General features: G+C 40.8%; 2 protein-coding genes across 14 annotated transcripts in view; one reads left to right on the forward strand and one right to left on the reverse strand.

The window, feature by feature from the left end:
- Positions 1-10,084, reverse strand: part of SPICE1 (spindle and centriole associated protein 1) — a 77,739-nt gene extending 67,655 nt beyond the window's left edge. For 2 of the 10 annotated variants that reach the window (XM_055110282.2, XM_055110281.2), the window contains exons 1-3: positions 10,014-10,084; positions 8,294-8,446; positions 7,354-7,521 (exon numbers count right to left, since the gene is read on the reverse strand). Coding sequence is in view for 2 of the 10 variants with exons in the window: in XM_034957099.4 (XP_034812990.3) it covers positions 1,867-1,908 (42 nt within the window). In the remaining 8 variants the exon portion in view is untranslated. Of the gene's footprint in view, positions 1-1,725; positions 3,803-7,353; positions 7,522-8,293; positions 8,447-10,013 lie in introns of those variants that run through there. The other 8 variants (XM_055110283.2, XM_008978802.5, XM_003825108.6 and 5 more) reach the window with 8 other exon arrangements.
- A 9,230-nt stretch (positions 10,085-19,314) lies between these two features.
- SIDT1 (SID1 transmembrane family member 1) overlaps positions 19,315-22,530 on the forward strand; it is a 96,624-nt gene continuing 93,408 nt past the window's right edge. Inside the window, exon 1 of one of the 4 annotated variants that reach the window (XM_034957108.3) lies at positions 19,315-20,273. In XM_034957108.3, the coding sequence (XP_034812999.2) occupies positions 20,052-20,273 (222 nt within the window). In that variant the 5' untranslated portion in view covers positions 19,315-20,051. The remainder of the gene's footprint in view (positions 20,274-22,530) is intronic. The other 3 variants (XM_034957106.3, XM_055110284.2, XM_003825109.7) reach the window with 3 other exon arrangements.

Below are 22,530 nucleotides of genomic sequence, written 5' to 3' on the forward strand. Positions count from 1 at the left end.
ACTAAGATATTAGTAAACAAGTCTAATATGGTGCCAGCTCTCATGGAGCTGCTTTCTTGATCACAAAGGGGCAGTTCACATCCTCCCTCAGTGACCTCACCAACTCCCTTGAGCAAAGCTATGAATGTATGGACAAACAAACACACTGTGAAAATGAGTCCCAAATCAATGATTCACACCTTTCCTCAAAACTTCAAACACAGTGGCTCGCATCTGTAATCCCAGCAACTCGGGAGGCTGAGGCTGGAGGATCGCTTGAGGCAGGAAGCTCAAGACCAGCCTGTGCAACATAGCAAGACTCTGTCTCTAAAAAAAAAATTTTTTTTTAATTAGCCAGGAGTGGCAGTGAGTGCCTATAGTTTCAGCTACTCAGGAGGCTGAGGTGGGAGGACTGCTTGAGCCCAGGAATTGGAGGCTGCAGTGAGCTACGATGGCGCCCCTGCACTCCAGCCTAGGTGACAAAGTGAGGCTCTGTCTCTTAAAATAAACAAACAAAAACAAAACAAAAACACCAAATGCTCATTTCTAACTACCTACTATATACATCTCCCAAATATCACAAATACAGTATATCAAAATACAGCTCATCATCATACCCCAAATCTCTACTTGCTGATATATAACTGGTTGACTCGATAAATGTGTTCAATTAAGCTGAATTTACAGAATTACAATCCTAGTTGCTCCAATTTAAAACCTCAGCATCACCTCTGTTCCTTATCTCTTAGTGAATCATATAACAGAATCTATTAACTTTTTCCCTAAAAATCTCTCTTGCCCGCTCTTCTCCATCTCTACTAAAAATATTTTTGTTCAGGCTCTCATTATTCTAATTAGTCTCCCTTTCACTCTTCACTCACTGACTTCATCATCCATCTATTAATGTAACTAATATTTTGAAGCACCATCTAAAAGCGAGGCACCAGATATAACAAGAAAGTAGAATAGTCTATGCCCTTGCAGAGTTAAGAGTTTCTAACAGGACCGCAATTAAACAAGTATTTACAACAAAAGGGCAGCATGGGAAGTAAATTCTGTGTGCCATGAAAGTACCTAACTAACTCTATGCAGTAAGTAAAAGCTTCTCCTCTCTGTAATACCCCCAAAAATGTTTGCACTGAGAGCTAAAATACGAATAAAAGTTAGAAGCAGGGGAAGGAATATTCCAGGCAAGGGAAAATGCATTTACGAAGAGTTTGAGAAGTTCAGTTCAATTAACAAAGATCTGAGAGGGTGAGAGGTTAAAGGAAGAAAGGCAGACAGCAGATTGTAGTCTTGTGAGCCACAGCAATCTGAACACCTAAGACCATAGGAAACCACTGAAGAATTTTAAACGGGATAGTTATGACTGGACTTAGTAAATCCACTCTGACTGGTGTGGAAAACTGATCAAAGAGAAACAAGAACTCTTTCCAAACACTGTTGATTCAATCCTACCTAAATACATGGATAGAGAATAGATCTGAACCCTTTACCTACTTCCTCTAGATTCGGATGGCTCCCCACTGTCAAAAGCAATCCAACTCAGCTTGGCATTCAGACCCTCTCCCCCATATGGCCCGGCTGACTTTTCTTTCCAGTGTTCTCTCACATCTCCCGCAAATCCTAAAACCAAGCTCTCGCCTCACACACAGTTGCAACCATTCTTTTCCCTCTGCTTGGAACACTCATTAGGCTCACTCTCTTCTCTACTGGGTTAACTTCCACGGACTCCTCAAAACTCACAGGCGGAGCCTTCTGAGAAGCCCCTCTCTGACATCCATCGATTTAAATGACGCTCCCTGTCCCAAAGCACCCTGGATAGTTTGCCTCTCTCCTGCTACACGGTGAACTCCCCCAACGCTACAATCGAGTACCCCCAATTACCAGCTCTGTGCAAAAGCTCCCGAAAGCGGTGCGCACGCGCATACTCGAGGTGCTCTGGCGCCACGCACAAACATACCCAGACACGCACCCTGACACGTACTTGCACTCTCAAAACACAGAGCCGCGGCTGCGCTTCCTGAAGTAAGGATTCCCCAACCGGGCGCCTGGAACCCAGGCAACAGACAGATGCCACCACCGTTCTCCCCACCCTTTTGGTAGCCCTGGTCCCTAAGGCTCGTTGGGACTGCGAGCTGCAAGCCTCAGATCCATCATCTCAACCTGCCTTGCAGTAGGTCCCGACTGCCGCCGCCACCGCAGCTAAAACTTCAGGCGCCGGAACCGCGGAGCGCGCCACAGGTTAACCCAGCCAGCGGCTTCCGGGCTGTTGCCTGGGTTACCAGAGCTCCGCCCCACGCCCTTGCGTATATCCGGCGAGCCCAGTGCGCAGGCGCCTCCCAAAGCCTAGCTCGGGTCCTGAGTCTAAGAGAGAGGTTCCTCTGCAAGGTTCAGGGCAAATTATTAAAGAATAGGTATATAGCAGGCCGGGCGCGGTGGCTGACGCCTGTAATCCCAGCACTTTGGGAGGCCGAGGCAGGCGGATCACGAGGTCAGGAGATCGAGACCATCCTGGCTAACACGGTGAAACCCCGTCTCTACTAAAAATACAAAAAATTACCCGGGCCAGGTCTGGAGGCTGAGGCAGGAGAATGGCGTGAACCTGGGAGGTGGAGGTTGCAGTGAGCCGAGATGGCGCCACTGCAGTCCGGCCTGGGCGAAAGAGCGAGACTCCGTCTCAAAAAAAAAAAAAAAAAAAGAATAGGCATATAGCATTAGCCGGTGCCTCGAGAATTCTCCAAAAGAAAGATGTTGCTCTCCTCACCAGACTTCACATATCACTTAATTTGCTTTCATCTCTATTCATTTGTTTACAAATCTTTAGTAGTGGAATCCCAGCACTTTTGGAGACAGAAGCAGAAGGATTGCTTAAGCTCAGGAGTTTGAGACAAGCATGGGCAAGATGGCGAAACCCCGTCTCTACGAAAAATTAAAAAATTAGCTGGGCGTGGGAACACGCCTGTAGTTCCAGCTACTCAGGAAGCTGAGGTGCGAGGATTGCTTGAGCCAAGGAGGGCAAAGCTGTAGTGAGCCACAGTCATACCACTTCACTCCAGCCTGGACGACAAAGCAAGACCTTGTCTCAAAAAAAAAAAAAAGTTGTTTATTACAACCTACAAATGTGCGGGAGAGCTAGGTTCTATGGGGGCTAAAAACAGGCAAGGTGGGAAACTTACAGCATATTAACAGACAGTTATCAATGACAAAAACATTAAAATTATGACGAGTGCTAAGAAGGAAGCACTCTAACCAAATACTTAGCTTATTATTATAGTAATATTTGAATTACTCAGGAAAGCTCAGACATGAATAGGCCAGTGGGGAAGGGGAAAGCATTCCTGCAGAGGGAGCTGCATGTGCAAAGATGTGGAAAATGCAAGGGACAGGAAGAGGTCCAGTGTGTCTGAAGTTTAGAGAACAGTGGGAACTTGCTGTGAAGGGGAGGCTGCCCTGATAGGCTGGATCCACGACAGTCAGAGCTGCGTGGACCACGTTAAGAACTTTACAAAGCACTTGATTCAAAAACAGAGTTTATTTGCTCTGGTAAGACAATTTCCTCTAGCCCCTTGCTTTCTGCTGTTACAATACACCCATGTGTGGTCTGCAAATACATGCCCAAAACCTTCTAGAGGAAAGGTACTGACTTTAATAGTTTTCACTCTGATTGAGGAAGTTTGATGTAGATATATTTAATAATCAACAATCATCCACTTGCTTGCATCCTCAACTCCCTGCCCCTCTCTAAATTGCTGTAATCACTTGGCAAAATGACCATATTAGCCATCCCTACTTTACACTTACTAAGTGCTTGCACCCATGCAGCTGAATCTGAAAAAAAACACCCAATCATGCTGACTTTAACTTCATAATTACTGATGTTAAGTAGGACCTTAAAGATGCTTGAACATCTCATTACAGGTCCCTGTTCATTGATTTTCCTACATATTAGTTTTATACCTTCATTCATACCCAATGTCTTGTCTCCTATCCTCATTCTCACACAATGACCTTGCTTCCTACTGCATTGATTACACTGAATTATTCAAAAGAGAACTTCCCTAAGCTCCCATCATTATTTTAATCCTTCTATCACTATCTTTACCCACAGACCTGCCTTCAGAAGCTCAGCACAAGAAATATGAAGAAAGCTAATCAAAATACTTCATAATCAAATTGCTCAGAACGAGTGATAAAAGAATCTTAAAAGCATCCAAGGAAAAAAATACATGTCGTATACAGCAGAACAAAACTAAGGATTACATCAGTTTCTCATTAGAATCAAAACAAGCAAGAAGACAGAATAACAGTTCAAACATATTCAAAGAAAAAAAGCTATCAACCTAGAATCCTTATACTATTCCTTTTTTTTTTTTTTTTTTTTTTTTTTTTTTTTTTGAGACAAAGTCTCACTCTGTCACCCAGGCTGGAGTGCAGTGCCACGATCTCGGCTCACTGCAACCTCCACCTCCCAGGTTCAAACAATTCTCCTGCCTTAGCCTCCGGAGTAACTGGGACTACAGGAACACACCACCATACTCAGCTAATTTTTGTATTTTTAATAGAGACGGGGTTTCTCCATGTTGGTCAGGCTAGTCTCGAATTCCTGACCTCAGGTGATCTGCCCGCCTTGGCCTCCCAAAGTGCTGGGATTACAGGTGTGAGTCACCGCGCCTGACCCTTATACTATTCCTGATACCACTTAAAGGTAGACTATGATAAAATAAAGATGTATACTATAAACCCTAAAGCCGCCACTAAATAATAAAAGTTATTGTTAAAAGCTTACAAAAGTCATGTAAAGGATAACGAAACAAATACTTGATTAATCTAAAAGTATAAAACAAGAAAAAACAAAGAAAAGAGAGAAGTAGGAAAGAAATTGCAAGATGATAGACTCATAAATCATATTAAATGTAAATTGTCTAAACACACTGAATAAAAGGCAGAGATTGTCAGATTGTCAGAGATTGTTTAAAATCTTGAATTTTTTAAATTGCTGCTTATAAGAAGGGAAACATTAAATATAAATAAGTTTAAAATACAAGGATGGAAAAAAGATATATCATGCTAACACTAGTGAAAATAAAGTGGAGTGACTTTATCAATATTAGACAAAGTAGAGTTCAGAGCAGAGAATATAACCAGAGATAAAGAAGATCATTTAATAATAATAAAAGAACCATTTAATCAAAAGGACATAACAATCCTAATCATTTTTGCATCTAATAACAGGACTTAAAAATATATGAAGCAGAAACTGATAGTACTGCAATGCGAAATTGAAAGATCCACAATAGTCAAATATTTCAATGCCCCTTTCTGAATAATTTATAATGCAAATAAGCAGAAAATCAGCAAGGTTATAAGAGACTTGAGCAACACTATCAACCATCTTGACCTGATTGACATTTATTAAACACTCCAATAATTGGCAGAATACACATGGTTCTTAAGCATATACAGAAAGTTTAGAAGATGGACAATAATCTGGACCATAAACAAATGTTAACAAATTCAAAAGGATTGAAGTCATGCAAGATACATTCTCTGACCACAATGTAATTAAATTAGAAATCAATAACAGAATGATTCTTGGAAAATCCCTCAAAATTTGGGGAATAAAATACACTTCTAAACAAGCCATTGCTATGGTCTGAATGTGTCCCCACAAACTTTCTATGTGACAATTTGCCAATGTGATAGTATTAAAAGGTGGGACTTTCAGGAAGGAGGTGATTAGGTCATGAAGGCTCTGCTCATCATGAATGGGATTCGTGCCCTTAAAAAAGAGTCTTTTAGGAAGCCTGTTTGTCCCTTTTGCCCATTTTGCCCTTCTGCTATGTGAAGACACAGGATTCACCTCTTCCACCATATGAGGACACAGAAACCAGACACTAAATTTGTTAGTGCCTTGATCTTGGATTCCCCAGGCTCCAGAACCATGAGAAACAAATTTCTGTTGTTTATAAGTTACCCATTTGAAGGTATTTCATTATGGTAACACAAATGGACTAAAACAGAAGTTGGTACTGAGAAATGGGGTGCTGCTGTAACGATTACCTAAAAATGTGGAAACAGCTTTGGAACTGGATAATGGAGAAAGGCCGGACTATAAAGGGATGCGATAGTGTGGGCTCAGAAGGAGAGAAGAGCTGTAAAAAAAAAAAGCCTCTGTCTTAAGTGGTCATGATCAAAGTGTTGGCAGTGAACAAAATTCTGATGAGGTCTCAGGTGGAAATAAGGAATAAAATATTGGAAACTGGACAATACGCAAACCTGGTTTTTAAGTGGTAAGAACTTGGTTAAATTGTGTTTGTGTCCTAATGTTTTGTGAAAGAAGGAGTCCAATATCCAGTCTTAATAGAAACCTCTCAGATAACTAGAAATAGCGAGGAACTTCCTCGACCTGATTAAGTATATCTACAAAAGACCTACATCTAACGCGATTCGTAATGGTGAAAGACTGGATGCTTTCCTCTTTAGATCAGAAAAAGACAAGGATATCTAGTCTCACCACATCTATTCAACATTGTACTGGAGTTTCTAGTTAGTGCCATCAGACAGGAAAAATAAATAAAAAGCATTCAGATTGCATAGGAAAAATATCTTTATTCCCAGTGGAGTGAATGTCTATGTAAAAAAATTCAATAAAATCTGTAAAAAGAGGCCAGGCGTGGTGGCTCACACCTGTAATCCCAGCACTTTCGGAGGTTGGGGCAGGAGGACTGCTTGAGGCCAGGAGTTCGAGACCAGACTGAGCAACATAGCAAGACCTTGTCTCAAAAAAAAAAAAGAATATGTGAAAAGAAAAATGCCATTAGAATTAATAAGTGAATTTAGCAAAGTTGCAGGATACAAGATCAACATACAAATATTGAGTGTAGGCCGGGCTCAGTGGCTTATGCCTGTAATCCCAGCACTTTGGTAGGCTGAGGCAGGCAAATCACTTGAGGTCAAGAGTTCGAGACCAACCTGGCCAACATGGTGAAACCCCGTCTCTACTAAAAATACAAAAATAAGCCAGGCGTGGTGGTGCATTCCTGTAGTTCCAGCTACTCGGGAGGCTGAGGCAGGAGAATTGTTTGAATCCAGGAGGCGGAGGTTACAGTGAGCCAAGATCGTGCCACTGCACTTCAGCCTGGGCGACAGAGCGAGACCCTTTCTCAAAAAAAAAAAAAAGTATATATTGAGTGTAATTCCATATATTAACAATGAACTATTAGAAATAGAAAATCTTAAATGCATTTTATGACATCAAAAAATTAAATATTTAGATATAAATCTAACAAAAGATATGAAAGCCCTGTACATTAAAAACTGCAAAGTATTGCTGAAAGATATTTTAAAAGACCTAAATATGTAGAGGCATACCTCATTCGTGGGTTGGAAGACTCCATATTGTTAGATGTCACTTACTTCAAACTGATCTCATATATTCAAGTAATCCCAATCAAAACCCCAAAAGTTTTTTGTAGAAATTGATAAGTTGATTCTGAAATTCATATGAAAATGCAAAGGACCTAGAATAGACAAACAACTCTGAAAAAGAGCAAAATTATGTTACTACAACTACCTAATTTCAACACTTATTATAAAGCTACGGTAATCAAAATAGCATAATATTAATAGAAAAATACACAAATATATCAGTGAAACAGGATAGAGTCCAGAAATAAACTCATGCATATATGGACAACTGATTCTCCTCAAAGGTGCAGGCATAATACAGTGGAGAAAGGGAAGACCATTAGATAAATATTTCTGAAATAATTGTATATAAATATGCAAAATAATGGATCTATATCCTACACCATATGCAAAAAATTAACTAAAAACATGCCATTGACCTAAATGTAAAATCTAAAACCATAAACTCCTAGAAGAAAACATTGGAGAAAATCTGTGGGTTAGGTAAAGATTTTAGACATGATGCCAAAAGCACAATTCATAAAATAATAAATCCATAAATTGGATTTAATAAAAATTAAAAACTTCTCTTTAAATCACCTTCTAAGTGATCAAAAAAGCCACAAACTGGGAGAAAATCTTTGCAAAGTATATATCTGGTTAAAAGACATATCAGAAATGTGTTTTAAACTCTCAAAACTCAATAATAAGAAAACAAGCCAGTTTTTTAAAACTGGGCAAAAAATTTGGGCAGGCACCTCACTAAGGAAGATATGCTGATATCAAATAAGCATCTGAAAATGTGCTCAACATCATTAGTCATTAGAGAAATACAACTTAACACCGCAGTGAGATACCACTACACTCCTACTGGTGTGTCTAAAAATTAAAAGACTGACCATACCAAGTGTCATTGAGGATGAGGAGGACTTGGAGCTCTCATACATTGCTGGTGGGAATGTAAAATGGTTCACAACTTGGGAAAATAATTCGGCAGTTTCTTATACAGTTAAAACACACTACCGTATGATCCAGTCATTCCACTTCTGGATCTTTACTAAAGAGAAAAAAAAAAAAAACATAGGTTCTTACAAAGTCTTATGCACGAATGTCTATAGCAGGTTTATTTGTAATAGCAAAACACTGGGGTAAGAAAACAAATATCCATCAACAGATGAATGAAAAAAATTAGAATAGATTATTGTATATCCATACAATAGAACACTACACAGAAACAAAAACTAATAAACTATTGATACACACAACATGAATGAATCTCAAAATAACTATGCTGAGTGAAAGAAGCCACATTTTCAAAGAGTACATACTGTGTGATTACATTTACATAAAACTCCAGAAAATGAAAACTAATGTAGACCGAAGGCATGTGAGCAGTTCCTTAAGAATGGAAAGGGAACAGGGAGGGGCAGGAAAGATAGACTTAAAAGAGTGAGAAAACTTTGGAGAGTGATGGATATTTATTTTGTTGACTGTGGTGATGGTTCCACAGCTGTATGTGTGTATATAACATAGGTGACTTGCATGTGACTTTGTGCGGGGGTGTGTGTGTCAAAACTCATTAAATGGTATGCTTTAAATATATAAAATTGGATGTCAGTTATACCTCTAGAAAGCTATTTATTTGGCTTTTTCTTGTTGCTCCAAATATGATCCAAATATGCTCCCAAATAATAAGATGTCCTGCTACTAGGTAATCCACATCCAGATTCCCCATACCCTTAATCAGAGCATTCCTGAAAGTTGCCCTTTATTTCACTATAAACCTTTCCCACTCCCTTTCCTGTCTTTGAGTCTCTGCCAAATGCTAAATCCTTTACTATGTATATCAGACTCTGAATAAATGGCCTTTGTTTATTCTCATTTGAGTGATCTTCATTTATTTCCTCTGTGTGTGTGTCTGTGTGTGTGTATGTGTGTGTGTGTGTGTGTGTGTGTAGTTTTACTATATTGTTGGGTTTTCTTTAATATTGGGAAAACCCATCTTGAGTACAACTATAATTTAAGATGCCTAAACTGGGATATAAATCATATGAATCTCTGGTTGGCTCTGGGGGGAAAAAAAAGTAGAGAAACTGGCAGTCATGACCAAATCCTGACCATTCTGGGCTAACTGCTGCAGAGGTTTGTCCAACTGTTCTTTGATTGTCCTTTGAATATTCAGTCTCTCAGCCCTTTCTCTTTTTTTTTTTAAATGGAGTTTCACTGTGTTGCCAAGGCTGGAGTGCAATGGCATGATCTCTGCTTACTGAAACCTCTGTCTCCTGGGTTCAAGTTATTCTTCTGCCTCCCAAGGAGCTGGGACTACAGACATACACCACTATGCCCATCTAATTTTTGTATTTTTAGTAGAGACAGGGTTTCACCATCTTGGCCAGGCTGGTCTTGAACACCTGACCTCAGGTGATCCGCCCACCTCGGCCTCCCAAAGTGCTGGGATTACAGGTGTGAGCCACCGCACCCAGCCTCAGCCCTTTCTTTTGGTCATTCTCTCACTTCCAAGAGCTTGACCAATTCAGAGAAGGCTAAATATCCATCCATATCTTTACCACTTGGGGATTCTCCAATTATCTCTATAGTCAACCATATTGCAAGATCTTCTTGACCTTTTTGTTGTGTCATGATCATGACCACGTGATGAAAGAGCAGCTGCACAGAAACATATAGAACTTCAGATAGAATTCAAAGAACCTACATCATAATGACTATTGACATAAACAACAATAATTAACAGTCCCTGTAAGATGCTTCAGAAACAGGAACCCCAGCTGCCTAACCCAGGCCAAGAGAGTAATTCCTGAAGGCCATGAGGATCAATCTTACAGAGCCAATAAGCTCTTTTGTTCAGATGTTGTTTAGCCTGTCTTACGTTGTCTGTTTCACATGGCAAGAAGTATATATAACAATGGCACAGACACAACCATGACTAGCAAACAAGAAATCAAGAACAATGAAATTGTCCATCACTGCTCATGCCAATGAATTGGCATCGGTCTGTATTTCCTCCAGGGCTGAGGTGATATCACTAATAACTTCTGCCAGAGTTAATAATAAGTTTCTTACAGTCTCTTTCTATTTGTATGATTTGCAACATTGAGAAAACAGCTCTGATTGTTCATATAAACAGTGAGTCAGTAATTCCTTCAGGTAGAGTACTTGAATAATCAAGGTGGCCTCCTTTTGGAGTTTGCATCTGAGTCAAAATTTTCATCCTTGGTGGTTTATAGAATTAGAGTCTCTGTATACAGACAAGTCTTGGAATACCATTATTAAAGTGCATGAAGTGTTAGTCTGAGGTAAAGAGGACCATGTGTCCTGGGTGCAAAGGAAGTAATAGCGTTAGAGACACATGGAAATGCAAGAAAAAGATGTGCATGACATGAAGTCAGAACCAAGGACTTTACGTTTGCTGGGTTACATATTTGGATATCTATTAGTCTTTTTCAGGTGACAGGTATTTGGCTCATCAACCTTCAAAAGTTGTTGGATTCAAATTTAGAATTACCTGGGATCTGACAAACAGATTTTAATACTTCATTATTTTTCTGGAAGAAAAGAAACTAGCAACGTTATGGGTTAATTTTTCCAGTAGGTGCAAGTGAAACTGCCATAGGCTATAAGTCCCTGTGGTCTAATTTGATGAGACTGGAATTACCCACACGTTTTTATCTTGGTGGTCCAACGATGGATGACATATCCAACAGTCAGTAAGATTGATGGCAGTGGCTACTGTTTCACATAATCTGAGAATTGTGTTAGAATAAGTATATTCTGACCTGTCAACAAAGAGGGTACCAAAAGAAAAAAGGGATCGTTATGGTAGAAAATAACCGGTGGTCCATAGTTAACAAGAAGAATGATTATCAATAAGCAGGTCAAAAACAAAAGAGGAATTAGACAGGGGTCTTTGTCCAATGTGTTAGGTAGAAGCTGTCCATTAAGAGGACATCTGCTTGTTTGAAAGGTCTTGGGTCAAATGTCTATTGCCAAAGATAGGCTGCTTTTGAGGATCTCTGAGAATTCTCAGCATGAGGTATCCTATGGACTAGTCTTCCAAAAGTGTGGAATTCTGGCTTGTTTCTTTAGTGGTGAAACATAAAGTTGAGGATTGGTCTGCTGCAGTTTCACTGCTGTATTCGTTGTTAACAGTACCTGATAAGGTTCCTTCCATTGAGGTTCAAGAGCAGTTTTTTATCCGATGTCTATTTCAATAGATGAAATTTCCTGATAGATGCTCCTGAAGAGCCAATGTAAGAAGATGTTGTAGCAAGGTGGCCTTAATTTATTGGTGATAGGACTGGGTATAATACATGAGTCCCTTGCAATATTTTCCCATATCTGGATGCAGCATGGAAGAATCTAGCATCAGGATGAAATTTCTAAATGCTTGGGTCTTCCTGGTAGCAGTTCATAATCAATATGACCCCAAAATAATGGATTATATGGCCGTAAGAGCTCAGGTGATTACCTTTAGCAGGGAAGTGCAAGGATTTATGAAAGTTTTCTTAATTTGAATTTAAGGATGCCATTGATTCTTTCAACCTTTACAGAAGTTTGTGGGTGGTAAAGGCAGTATAGTTTTTGAGAAGGGGTATCACCTTATTAAGTTGTTTTATAATGGTTCCTATAAATTGTGTGCCTCAGTCAGTTGACATAAAAGTTTGTATACCCTAGTTGGAAACATAAAATCAAGAAGCTTTTTAGAGACTGAAAATGCTGGAGATTTTCAGCAAGAAAATTATTCAACCCATTCTGAAAATAGACAAATCCCATCTGAAAGTGTTCAAAGGGTCTTTGAGGCTTTGGTTCTTGGCCATGCCTCACCTTTATAATTTTTCCAGGATTATGTTGTTCACAAGTAACACATGACCCCAAAACAATCTCAGCTGTCTTTTTAAAGTTTTCTCACCAATGTTGATTTAAGATAGTAATCAATTTGTCTTTAACATAATGAGTAGCTTCATGGAGAAATTCAGCTAATACTCATTTGAAATCACTTGGGGCCACCAAAAGGCCATCTTGAGTTCCAAGGATTATCAGAGGTATGATTCATCAACAAATAACATAAGGTCAGGAATTTTTTTTTTGAGATGGAGTTTCACTCTTGTTGCCCAGGCTGGAGTGCAAGGTCCCAATCTCGGCTCACTGCAACCTCCACCTCCTGGGTTCAAGCAATTCTCCTGCCTCAGCCTCCTGAGTAGCTGAGATTACAGGCACCTGCCACCACGCCTGGCTAATTTTTTTGTTGTTGTATTTTTAGTAGAGATGGGGTTTCAGCACATTGGCCAGTCTGGTCTCGAACTCCTGACCTCAGGTGATCTGCCCTCCTCAGCTTCCCAAAGTGCTGGAATTACAGGTGTGACCCACTGCACCCAGACAAGGTCAGGATTTTCAATGAGAGTTACTAATACATCTGAGCAAAGTATTTAAAGTTCTCTAACTAAGACATTCATGAGGTTCCCCTTCTTTCGGTAAGTTCAGGAGGATGGCAGGATGCAGCAATGAATAGTAACGTGAGATGGAGAGTGCATCTGGAACTCTTAGGAGGTTAATTGTGCCTCAATGGGTGGTAAAGTCTGTACTGCATGAGGAAACATCAGGTCAAGCAGGAAGCCTAGAACTAATTCAGCAGATTTGACCAGTTCTGTAGTGGTGGTAATATCCTAAGACAATCTTGGATTTGCAACTGGATTGAGGGCAAGGCTATAGTAAGTGATGGGTTTTCAATAATTCCTATGAAGTTGAATTAAAATACTGAGGTTTGTCCAGAACACTCATGCACAAATAGACAAAAGTTTTAGTTAGGGATGCCTATGGAAGGAGGCTGTTGAAGAGCTGTCTTCAGATTATAGGAGGCTTTTTCAATACTTGGGCTCCCAGAAGAGAGGGAATCTTACTGAGGACTTAGCCATTTCATAAAGAGGTGTCACAATCTCAGGAAAATTTGGCACCCATTAACAAGAATATCCCATTAGACCTAGAAATCATTTCAACTGTAGTTTTCTGGGGATCTAGGATAAGTCTGGATAATACTTAGTCTGTTAGGAGAGAATGTTCTCCTCCTGCCCTAAATGAACTATGTTTTGGCAAAACTCTGTGTTTTAAAACTTTATGTCCCTTTTCTGCTAAGGCTGAGAGCAAGTGAGTGGAATCTTTTTACCAGCTTCTCTAAACGAGTAGGAGATCATCTACATATTATATCAGAACTGGATCACCAGAGAAATTTGGATCTTTTAGTTCTTAATTAAGGGCATAGGAAAAATAGGAATGGGTTTCAGTAAACCCCTGGCACCTAACTGTTTATGTATGTAGTGTTGTCCTCTCAGATGAAGACAAAGGTATTGACTGTTCTGGTGTAATTTAACAGTGAAAAGGCAGAGCAATTATCCACTACACTGAAGCAAGTGGTTTGGGGAGAAAATGATGACAAGATAGTATTTGGGTTGGGCACCAAGGAAAAGTAAAGATAACAATTTTATTTGTGTCTCTGAGTTCTTGAACAAGTCAATATCCCAGTCCATTTGGTTTCTTTACTGGCAGGGCAGGAATATTACAAGGGGTAGTGCAGGTTGTAAAAAGGCCTTTGAATATAATGCCTTCAGTTATAAGTTTGAGGCTTCCTTTGCTCCTGGATTTAAGAGATATTGGGAAAGTTTGGGTAGCAATTTGGAAGGATGTATCTAAATTTCAATAGATTCTGCTCCAATTACTTTTTCTATGTCAGTGGAAATTTTAGCCCATAGAGCGTCAGGTACAGCCTCAAGATCTTCATCTGAGGTATACAACAAGAACAGTGGAGAAGGCAAAGGTATATATAGACCAGATACAACTTGATTGTAAATAGAATCCTCTGAAACCTCAAGAAATCTTTCCTCTGGTATGCATTTAATATTACAATTGCATAGGCAAAGCATAGCTCTACCTATTAAGCTTGTAGCAGTGGTATCACAAAGCAGGAGAGAATATTTTTCAGGCAAGGGTCCAAGGTTATGGTTAAGTGAGAGAGATAGGAAAAAAAAATGTGTGGGTTACTTGAAACACCTACCACTTGTGTGCTATGTTAGGTCCAAGGAAGAAGTTGAACAAAGATGGCAGGTTTAATGTAGAAAGACTAGTGTTGTCAGAAGGTGTTTTCTAGGCCGGACGTGGTGGCTCATGCCTGTAATCCCAGCACTTTGGGAGGCTGAGGCGGGTGGATCACTTGAGTCCAGGAGTTTGAGACCAGTCTGGCCAACATGGTGAAACCCTTTCTCTACTAAAACTACAAAAATTAGCCAGGCATGGTGATGCACACCTGTAATCCCAGCTACTCTGGAGGCGGAGGCACCAGAATCACTTGAACCCGGGAGGCAGAGGTTGCAGTGAGCCGAGATTATGTCACTACACTCCAGCCTGCGCGGGAGACTCTATCTTAAAAACAAAAAACAAAAAATTTTTAAAAATGGTATTTTCTAGTAGTCTACCCCCAACTCCAACTACCTCATTTAGTTACATATCTTGTTTGTTTCTTTGTTAACATGATTTAATTAAGGTCCAATCAACTTTTTTTGGAAATGTTTCACATATGTCTTTTTTGAAACTTTGATCTACTTTACTGGTTTTTGTCTTTTGTTTTGGGATTTTTTGACTCTCAGGTTTATTGTAGAGAGAGAAATCCTACAGGTCTCTTTCTGCATCAGTTCAATCAGTCTTTGCTATCCAATATCTGATGTTTCAACCAACATATGCACAAATTGATATAGGTCAGGTACTCCTGGGTCATAGGCACCCAAAAAAATTCCAAATTATTCTACAACTATTTGCTCTTCTTTTTGGGTTTAAGGAAATCTTCAATGATAGCTCTTAATTCATCTTGGGTTCAAGGTTTAAATTCTACAGTTGCCTACATACCTAGCTCATGGAAGGGATGCATCCTTAGAAGCAAATGGCATTTTGAGTTTTAAGAGGACTGTTGGGGAAGAAGGTGGTCTGCATGAGAGGAAGGCAAGGAAGGAGATGCAGAAAAAGAAATATCAGAAAAATAAAGACGAAGAAGGAAAACTGAACATAGAGTGATAACTGGAAACCAAAAAGGAGTAGAATTTACCAAGGAAATAATTCTACTTTGTTGTTGTTTAAGTCATCAGATTGCTCATTCGCTTTAACCAAAGAATCTTACAGTGAAGCAATTTTAGAACTGAGTTTCATTTGTAGACTTTTGCATACCAATTAGAAAATTATCCATTACATCTGATAAATCATTTTCTCTTTCTTTTCTAAGGTGCTTCTCAGATAATTGTTTAAGTCCAGTGTTTCCCAGCATGGCCACTGAAAGCCCAAATAATCTTTGGTGAAATTATGCCATTTAGAGAGGTGGGCACTAGAATTAGAATTAGAATAAGTATCTATAGATAGGAAAAAGGAGTTTTTCCTGTAGGAGTGGAAAAATCTGACTTAAATGATCCCATAAGAGCTAGCAAAAGTTAAAAGTAAAGCTTGTGTACTTTGTATCTTGAGCCCCCAACCTTGAGGATGAGTTGCCTCTAAATGCACACCTGACAATGTGTCTCCCCAGGCAAGTATAACACCAGAGAGAATGCTCTTTTTGGATCAAAACCAAATTCTCAGAACAAAAATCTAGATGAGAGGATAATCTTATCTAGTTTTATTGGTAACCCACAGCAAAGTTTGTCCATATAAATGCCAGTCAAAAAAAAACTACATTGGTCTGGGAGGACAGCTCAAATTAAAGGCTTATAGGGCCTATGCCTGTGTTCTACTCTATGACAACACTTCCAGATAGCACAATGCAAAACAGAAGCAGAAAAGAGAGAAAACAGAGATGAAAAAGAATAGCCTGACTCCACCAAAGATGCCAATCAAATGGGAAGTGATAACAAATCCTAGGTACCAAAGTGAGACTAAATAGCCAAAGAACTCAAAATCAAAGAGCAGAGTTCAGAACCAGTGCTGACCCAATGTGTCAATGCAGACTCAACTGTGTGCAGTGAGGCACAAGAAGCCTTGGTGGGTACTGCACCTGGCAGAGAACTGGGATCCATGGTGACATGCAGTGCAGACAGTATCTCTGTGGAAACTTCAAGAAAACTACAGAAACAAGTGAAGCTCACACAAATGAAAACAAACAGAGGCTAATTATTCAGAGCTTGCTCTAGCAAGGGAGTTGACCACCATCACTTCTGCTTGGTAGAGACTCAAAGGCAGGAAGGGGAGTGAGAAAACTTCATAGTTATAAAAGGGGAAGGTTTCAGGTATGCTCTGACTGGATCTTGCTGTTGGAAGCTGGAGGCAGGCTAAGTAGGAGCAGAGCATTTTGTGGTTTGGGAAGAATATTTGACTTTCTCTGATTGATCCTAAGTTGGAAGCAGGGGCAAAAGTTGGGGAAATTGACTCATTGACCAAGCCCTAATTCTTTTGGGCCATTTGCTGCAGCAGTTGTAGTTTGATTTCTTGGACTGGTTGCTGCTAAAGTGTTTTGGTTTCCTGAGCTGATTGCTGCAGAAACTGTGGGTCAGAGTTAGTTGTATTGCTATTTATGGTCTGGCCATTGCCCACTTGCATATTTAGTCTCTCACAGTAGAATCCTGACATTGTAGATATTTAAAAAAAAAGCTGCCTTTAAAATCAAAACAATTGAACTCATGGAGAAAGAGAGTAGAAGGATGGTTACCAGAGGCTGGGAAGGGTAGTGGGAGAGTTGGGGGAGGAAGGTGGGGATGGTTAATGGATACCAAAAAATGGAATGAATAAGGTGTAGTATTTGATTGCACAACAGGCTATAGTCAATAATAATTTAATTGTCAATTTAAAAATCACTAAAAGAGTATAATTGGGTTGTTTGTAACATTATGGATAAATGCTTGAGGTGATGGATATCTCGTTTTCCATGATGTGATTATTATGCATTGCATGCCTGTATCAAAATATCTCATATACTCCATACATATATACACCTACTAAGTACCCACAAAAATTTAAAATAAAATTCCTTTTAAAAATAAAGAAAAAAACCACCTACCTAATAGACCACATTTTATTTTTTAGCTATTGAACTAGCAGTCACACCATAACAGTATTTGTTCATTCAACACTTTAAACTTTTTAATGTACTTTCAAATACATCATTCTCCCTTTTATCCTTACAACAACTTTGTGATCCTGAGAGGTTAATTACTTGAGGTCACTGAATGACTTTTGGCTAGAATAAGGATTAGATAATATTACAGAGTGACTTGTAATATATAACTCAAATTGTTAGGTATAGATAATCCATACAAATGGCTTTAAAATAAATATTTTGGGTTTCATGCTATGATGAAGGATCTGTTCCATTTGCTTCCAATTTAGTTGCTTAAAGTTGAGATAAAATCTTGAAGGAAGGGTCATAGCACCATTTAAATACCCACAAGTCTGTCATGTGGAAGAAGTATTAGGTTTATTCCTATGACTCCAGAGGGCAGAACTAGTACAAGTGAGTAGAAGACAGGCAGATTTCAACTAAGAATATGAAATGTCTTTCTAATAATGAGACACTTGCCCCCAAAAGAAGGTGTTGACTTGTGAAAGAACCAGTTCCTCATCTCTTATAGTGTTTAAAAAGAACGCCATAATAGAACTCCATAATCCTAGAGACTCCTTTAACTGGTCACACCAGCTAACCTCCAGGACCTTCATAGATTTCAAGTTTATGAAATGTTGTTGAACTTTGAAAAGAGGCACAGATATTTTGAATACAACAGTTTAAAGTCATTCAAATTCTGGATGAAATTATTTCGTTATGCTCCTCAAAAACAGTGAGTTCTATTTGAAGTTTTACCCCCAGACTCTCCTTTGAATTAGTATTTTTGCCCATATACCCATATATTTTCAAGAAATTTCTTTCTTTCCTTCCTTCCTTCCTTCCTTCCTTCTTCCTTCCTTCCTTTCTTCCTTTTGAGATAGGGTCCTGCTCTGTCATCCAAGCTGGGGTGCAGTGGGGTGTTCACGGCTCATTGCAGCCTCGACCTCCCGGACTCAAGCAGTCCTCCCAACTCAACTCCCAAGTAGCTAGGATGACAGGCATGCACCACCACGCCCAGCTATTTTTGTATTTTTTGTAGAGATGGGGTTTCATCATGTTGCCCAGACTTGTCATGAACACATGGCCTCAAGCTAGCCTGCCTCCCACCTCAGCCTCCCAAAGTGCTGGGATTACAGGCATGAGCCACTGCACCTGGCCAAGAACATTTAAAACTTTAAAACTAAAAATTGTCCTAATAACGAGTCTACTAACTTAATATTCCATCAGCATTGTTTTCTGATTTCACAGAAAACTTTACAACAAATGTATTGCATTCATTCTTGATGTTTTAAGAAATTAAAGGAATTAGACAAGGTAAAAACAAAAACAAATCTATCTCTTTAAAGATGGCAAGGACTAGGATTTTAATTTGTAATCTTAAATTTTTGAAAAAGATCTTTTCCTTCTTAATGACTTCTTTTTAAATGGTCCTTCAGGTTGAACACAATTACATTCTTTTATAGTATACAGTAATGAAGCTGAAATAAAACAGTGAGTTCTCTTCCACACGTAAATTGTGATTGTTCAATGTTCTGCAAGGTCTTCTGATGGCCCCATTCTCACCCTGCTCCTTACCTGCCTCTTTAACTCTTTAAATCTAATCCCTTAATTTTTATCAGAAAAGTATTTCCTTTTTACGATAGGCTGTGGTTTCTGCCTTTAAAAAAACAATCCTGGGGATTCTCCCGGAATCTGGAAGAAGTCATTGCAGTGGTAAAGTAGGTAAGAGGCTGGGGTGGAAAGAATTGCCTTCTGCATAAATCTAGTTAGTCTGAGTCGTTTTTTGACAACTTCCGGGACCAGACTTCAGGCAGTGCTGGAAATTGTTCTCTTTACCATATCTTTTTTTTTTAACTGTACATATTTACATACATACACATATGGTGAGGGAGAGAACGTGATGACGTGAGACTCTCCATGGAGAGTAGGAGGTAATAAAGAAATAAAACAGGTGTCTGAGGAGAGGTTCTATTAGAGAGGGGAGAATAGAGAGTAATTATCGTTCAGACAGGCAAGAGTTCTCTGCAGGTAGCAGCCTGGGAAAGCGAACTCGCGCACCCTCTTGGGGGACGGGCTCTTTTGCTTTCTATTTCTTCTCCTGCAGCCAGGGTGCACACGTATTTGAAACAGACCGAATTTCCTCCTCGATGTGGGATCAGGTTGACTTTTCGAGACTAGCGGGTATTTCTTTTTAATGACTCCAGTGCCTTTTTATTATTGCTGTTATTGAGGTTGAGGGAGAAGAGATCGGTCTAAATTCTGGCTGGGTAAGTGGGGGGATTCTCGGCGATGAGAAACGGGGGACTTAGAAGCCGGAGGAAAATCAGCAGCCCCACATCTCCACTTCTCCAGTCCCCCCTACTCTCCACGCGTGACCTCCAGTGGAGACCCCAGGCGGCAGCATCAGTATTTGATCGGCCCTTCGTCAGCACGCTGCCAGCCCTGGCCGGCTGGGTTCGCCAGGCATCACCCGCTCGGCTCTGAAGCGGACGCCTGGCCCTGCACCGGGCTTTGGAAGGACCCTCTCTGCGCTCGCCCCCTCCCCAGGGTGGCTCCGCTTCCGAGCCCGGGCGCAGTGCCCACCATGCGCGGCTGCCTGCGGCTCGCGCTGCTCTGCGCGCTGCCCTGGCTCCTGCTGGCGGCGTCGCCCGGGCACACGGCGAAATCCCCCAGGCAGCCCCCGGCACCGCGCCGCGACCCCTTTGACGCTGCCAGGGGCGCCGATTTCGATCATGTCTACAGCGGGGTGGTGAACCTCAGCACCGAGAACATCTACTCTTTCAACTACACCAGCCAGCCCGACCAGGTAAGACACTCGCTCCCCTCGCTCGACTCCTAGAACTTGCCAGATCTCCGAGCCCCGTCGCTGCTTTGGAGTCCCCTGGGAATTGACCTTGGGAGACTTCGGGGACCAGGGGACTTTCGTTCCCTTTCTCCTCCGAAGCAATCGCTGCCCTGCCCGAGCTGCCACAACACGCCTCGGGGACAACTCTGCTTCGCCTCGCGCCTCCCCTGGCCTGGTCACGGGCATTGCTGGGCTTTGCAGAGGCACCAGTTCCCCGCACCGTCTGCGGGTCCTGGGTCCCTGCTGGGCCTTTCTCCAGGAAAGTCCTGATTTCTAGGGTTGCGGGGTGTGGTGTGGAGTGCGAAGAAGAACCGCACCTCGGTTCCTAATCCCCTGCAGGGAAGAAACCTAATTTCAAGTGGCTGATTCAGCCAGACCCTTCTATTTCATAGCGCATGGGGAGGGAGAACTGCTCAGAATCTAAAATGGAAATTGTGTGAAAATGGACGGAAGCTGCAGAACCTCTGTGCATTCAACAGTCACTTCCTGCGTTTTTGTGCCATTGTCACACGTTGTGCTTCAGAGACGCCAGAAGACCTGGGCAAAGACGTGAGAACTGCAGCCATCAGCTGATCCATCCAGGTTTTGATTTTAAATAAGGATGGATAATTGTGTGAAAGTTCTAGACCTATTTTTGACAAAAGTTGAGGGAAGATAAGGAAGGAAAAATGTTCCAGTGACTATCCCTTTGACATATATACTCCGATTATATAACGTAAGAAGATGCATATAGTTCATTTCTTTCCTCTAGTGTGGTACCTCTGGAGCACTGGGCGGGGAGAGAGAGGGAGACAGAGAGAGAAAGAGAGAAAGAGAGACAGAGACAGAGACAGAGACTCCCCAGTGTACCAACCTCTGGATCTTCTTCCCATACAAATGTGTTTATGTAGCCCTTACTATACCAGCATCCCCTACCCTCTAGGGAAATTCCAGAACTAGATGATTGGGATACCATGATATGCCTCCCTCTGATTCTCACTCCAGATCGGAACTAGAAAACCTCATCACTTCCCAAAGTGAGGGTGGTTTGTATTGAGCAGGGGGGACCAATGTGCCTAACACTGCTCCTAGACATCTTCCAGCTGTGTGTAGCCAGAAAGTGCCCTGAGTGCCCCATCTCCAGTGTGGCACCAAATCCTATGGCACTGTTACCATGGCAGCACAGCCCTCACCCTGCTCTGTCCTCCAGTAACCTTCAGGTTATATGTTCTGTAGTGAGCAGAGTGGCTGTATGCAGAGCCATTTCATGGTAGACAAGGGAGAGGCTGCAGTTTTTGTTTCCCAAACCCCACATACCCAGCCTCTTTCTATCTAGCGTGGGAGGACTCATCGACTGGCTGACATGTTGCACATGAGGTGTGTTCCTAGTCCTGTGATTGGCTGGGAGCAGAAAAAAGTCTGAAAACTCCATGATCTCTGGAGTAAGTCTCAGCTTCCCCCTAAATCATTGGTAAGAAAACTCAAATTACATGTGCTAAGTAAATCCTGACATCAGGCTTTGGTATTTCTTGCAGTTCTGCATAGAGATAGAGCATCTACTTATGAATTGTTGCCTTTACATTTTCCCCTTGTACTGTGTGAGTTTTGCACTTGAGATCACCTGGTTGACTTCCCTAGTAAACCTTGAGATATTGAGGGCAGGGGCAAAGTCATGTTCATCTCTGCCCTCCAGTACCTAGCACAGTGAATGGCACATGGTTTATAAGCCAGGCATGGTGGCTCACACCTGTAATCCCAGCACTCTGGAGGACGAAGTGGGAGGATTGCTTGAGACCAGGAGTTCAAGACCAGCCTGGAAAACATAATGAGACCCTCTCTCTACAAAAAATTAAAAAATTAGCTGGGTGTGATGGCACATGCGCCTGTAGTCCCAGCTACTTAGGAGGCGGAGGCAGGAGGATCACTTGAGCACAGGAATTTGAGGCTGCAGTGAGCTGAGCTCTTGCCACTGTACTCCCACTGGGGACAGAGTGATACCCTGTTTTTTTAAAATTTTTTTTTTTTAAAGAAAAGAGAGGCTTATAAAAAACATTTAGTTTTTTCCAAAAATGAACAAATAAGTGAATAAAGGGTTATTAGCTAAGGCTAAATAAAATGAAATGTATACTGTTTTCAATTCAATAGTTTGGAAAATGTGAGATCATTTCAGATAAAAACATAAAAACAAATTTCTTTCATAAAACAAATTTGGTTTTTATAAAAACACATTTTCAAAATT

The sequence above is a fragment of the Pan paniscus genome, chromosome 2 (assembly GCF_029289425.2).
Source record: "Pan paniscus chromosome 2, NHGRI_mPanPan1-v2.0_pri, whole genome shotgun sequence".
In the NCBI taxonomy this organism is placed as follows: domain Eukaryota; kingdom Metazoa; phylum Chordata; class Mammalia; order Primates; family Hominidae; genus Pan; species Pan paniscus.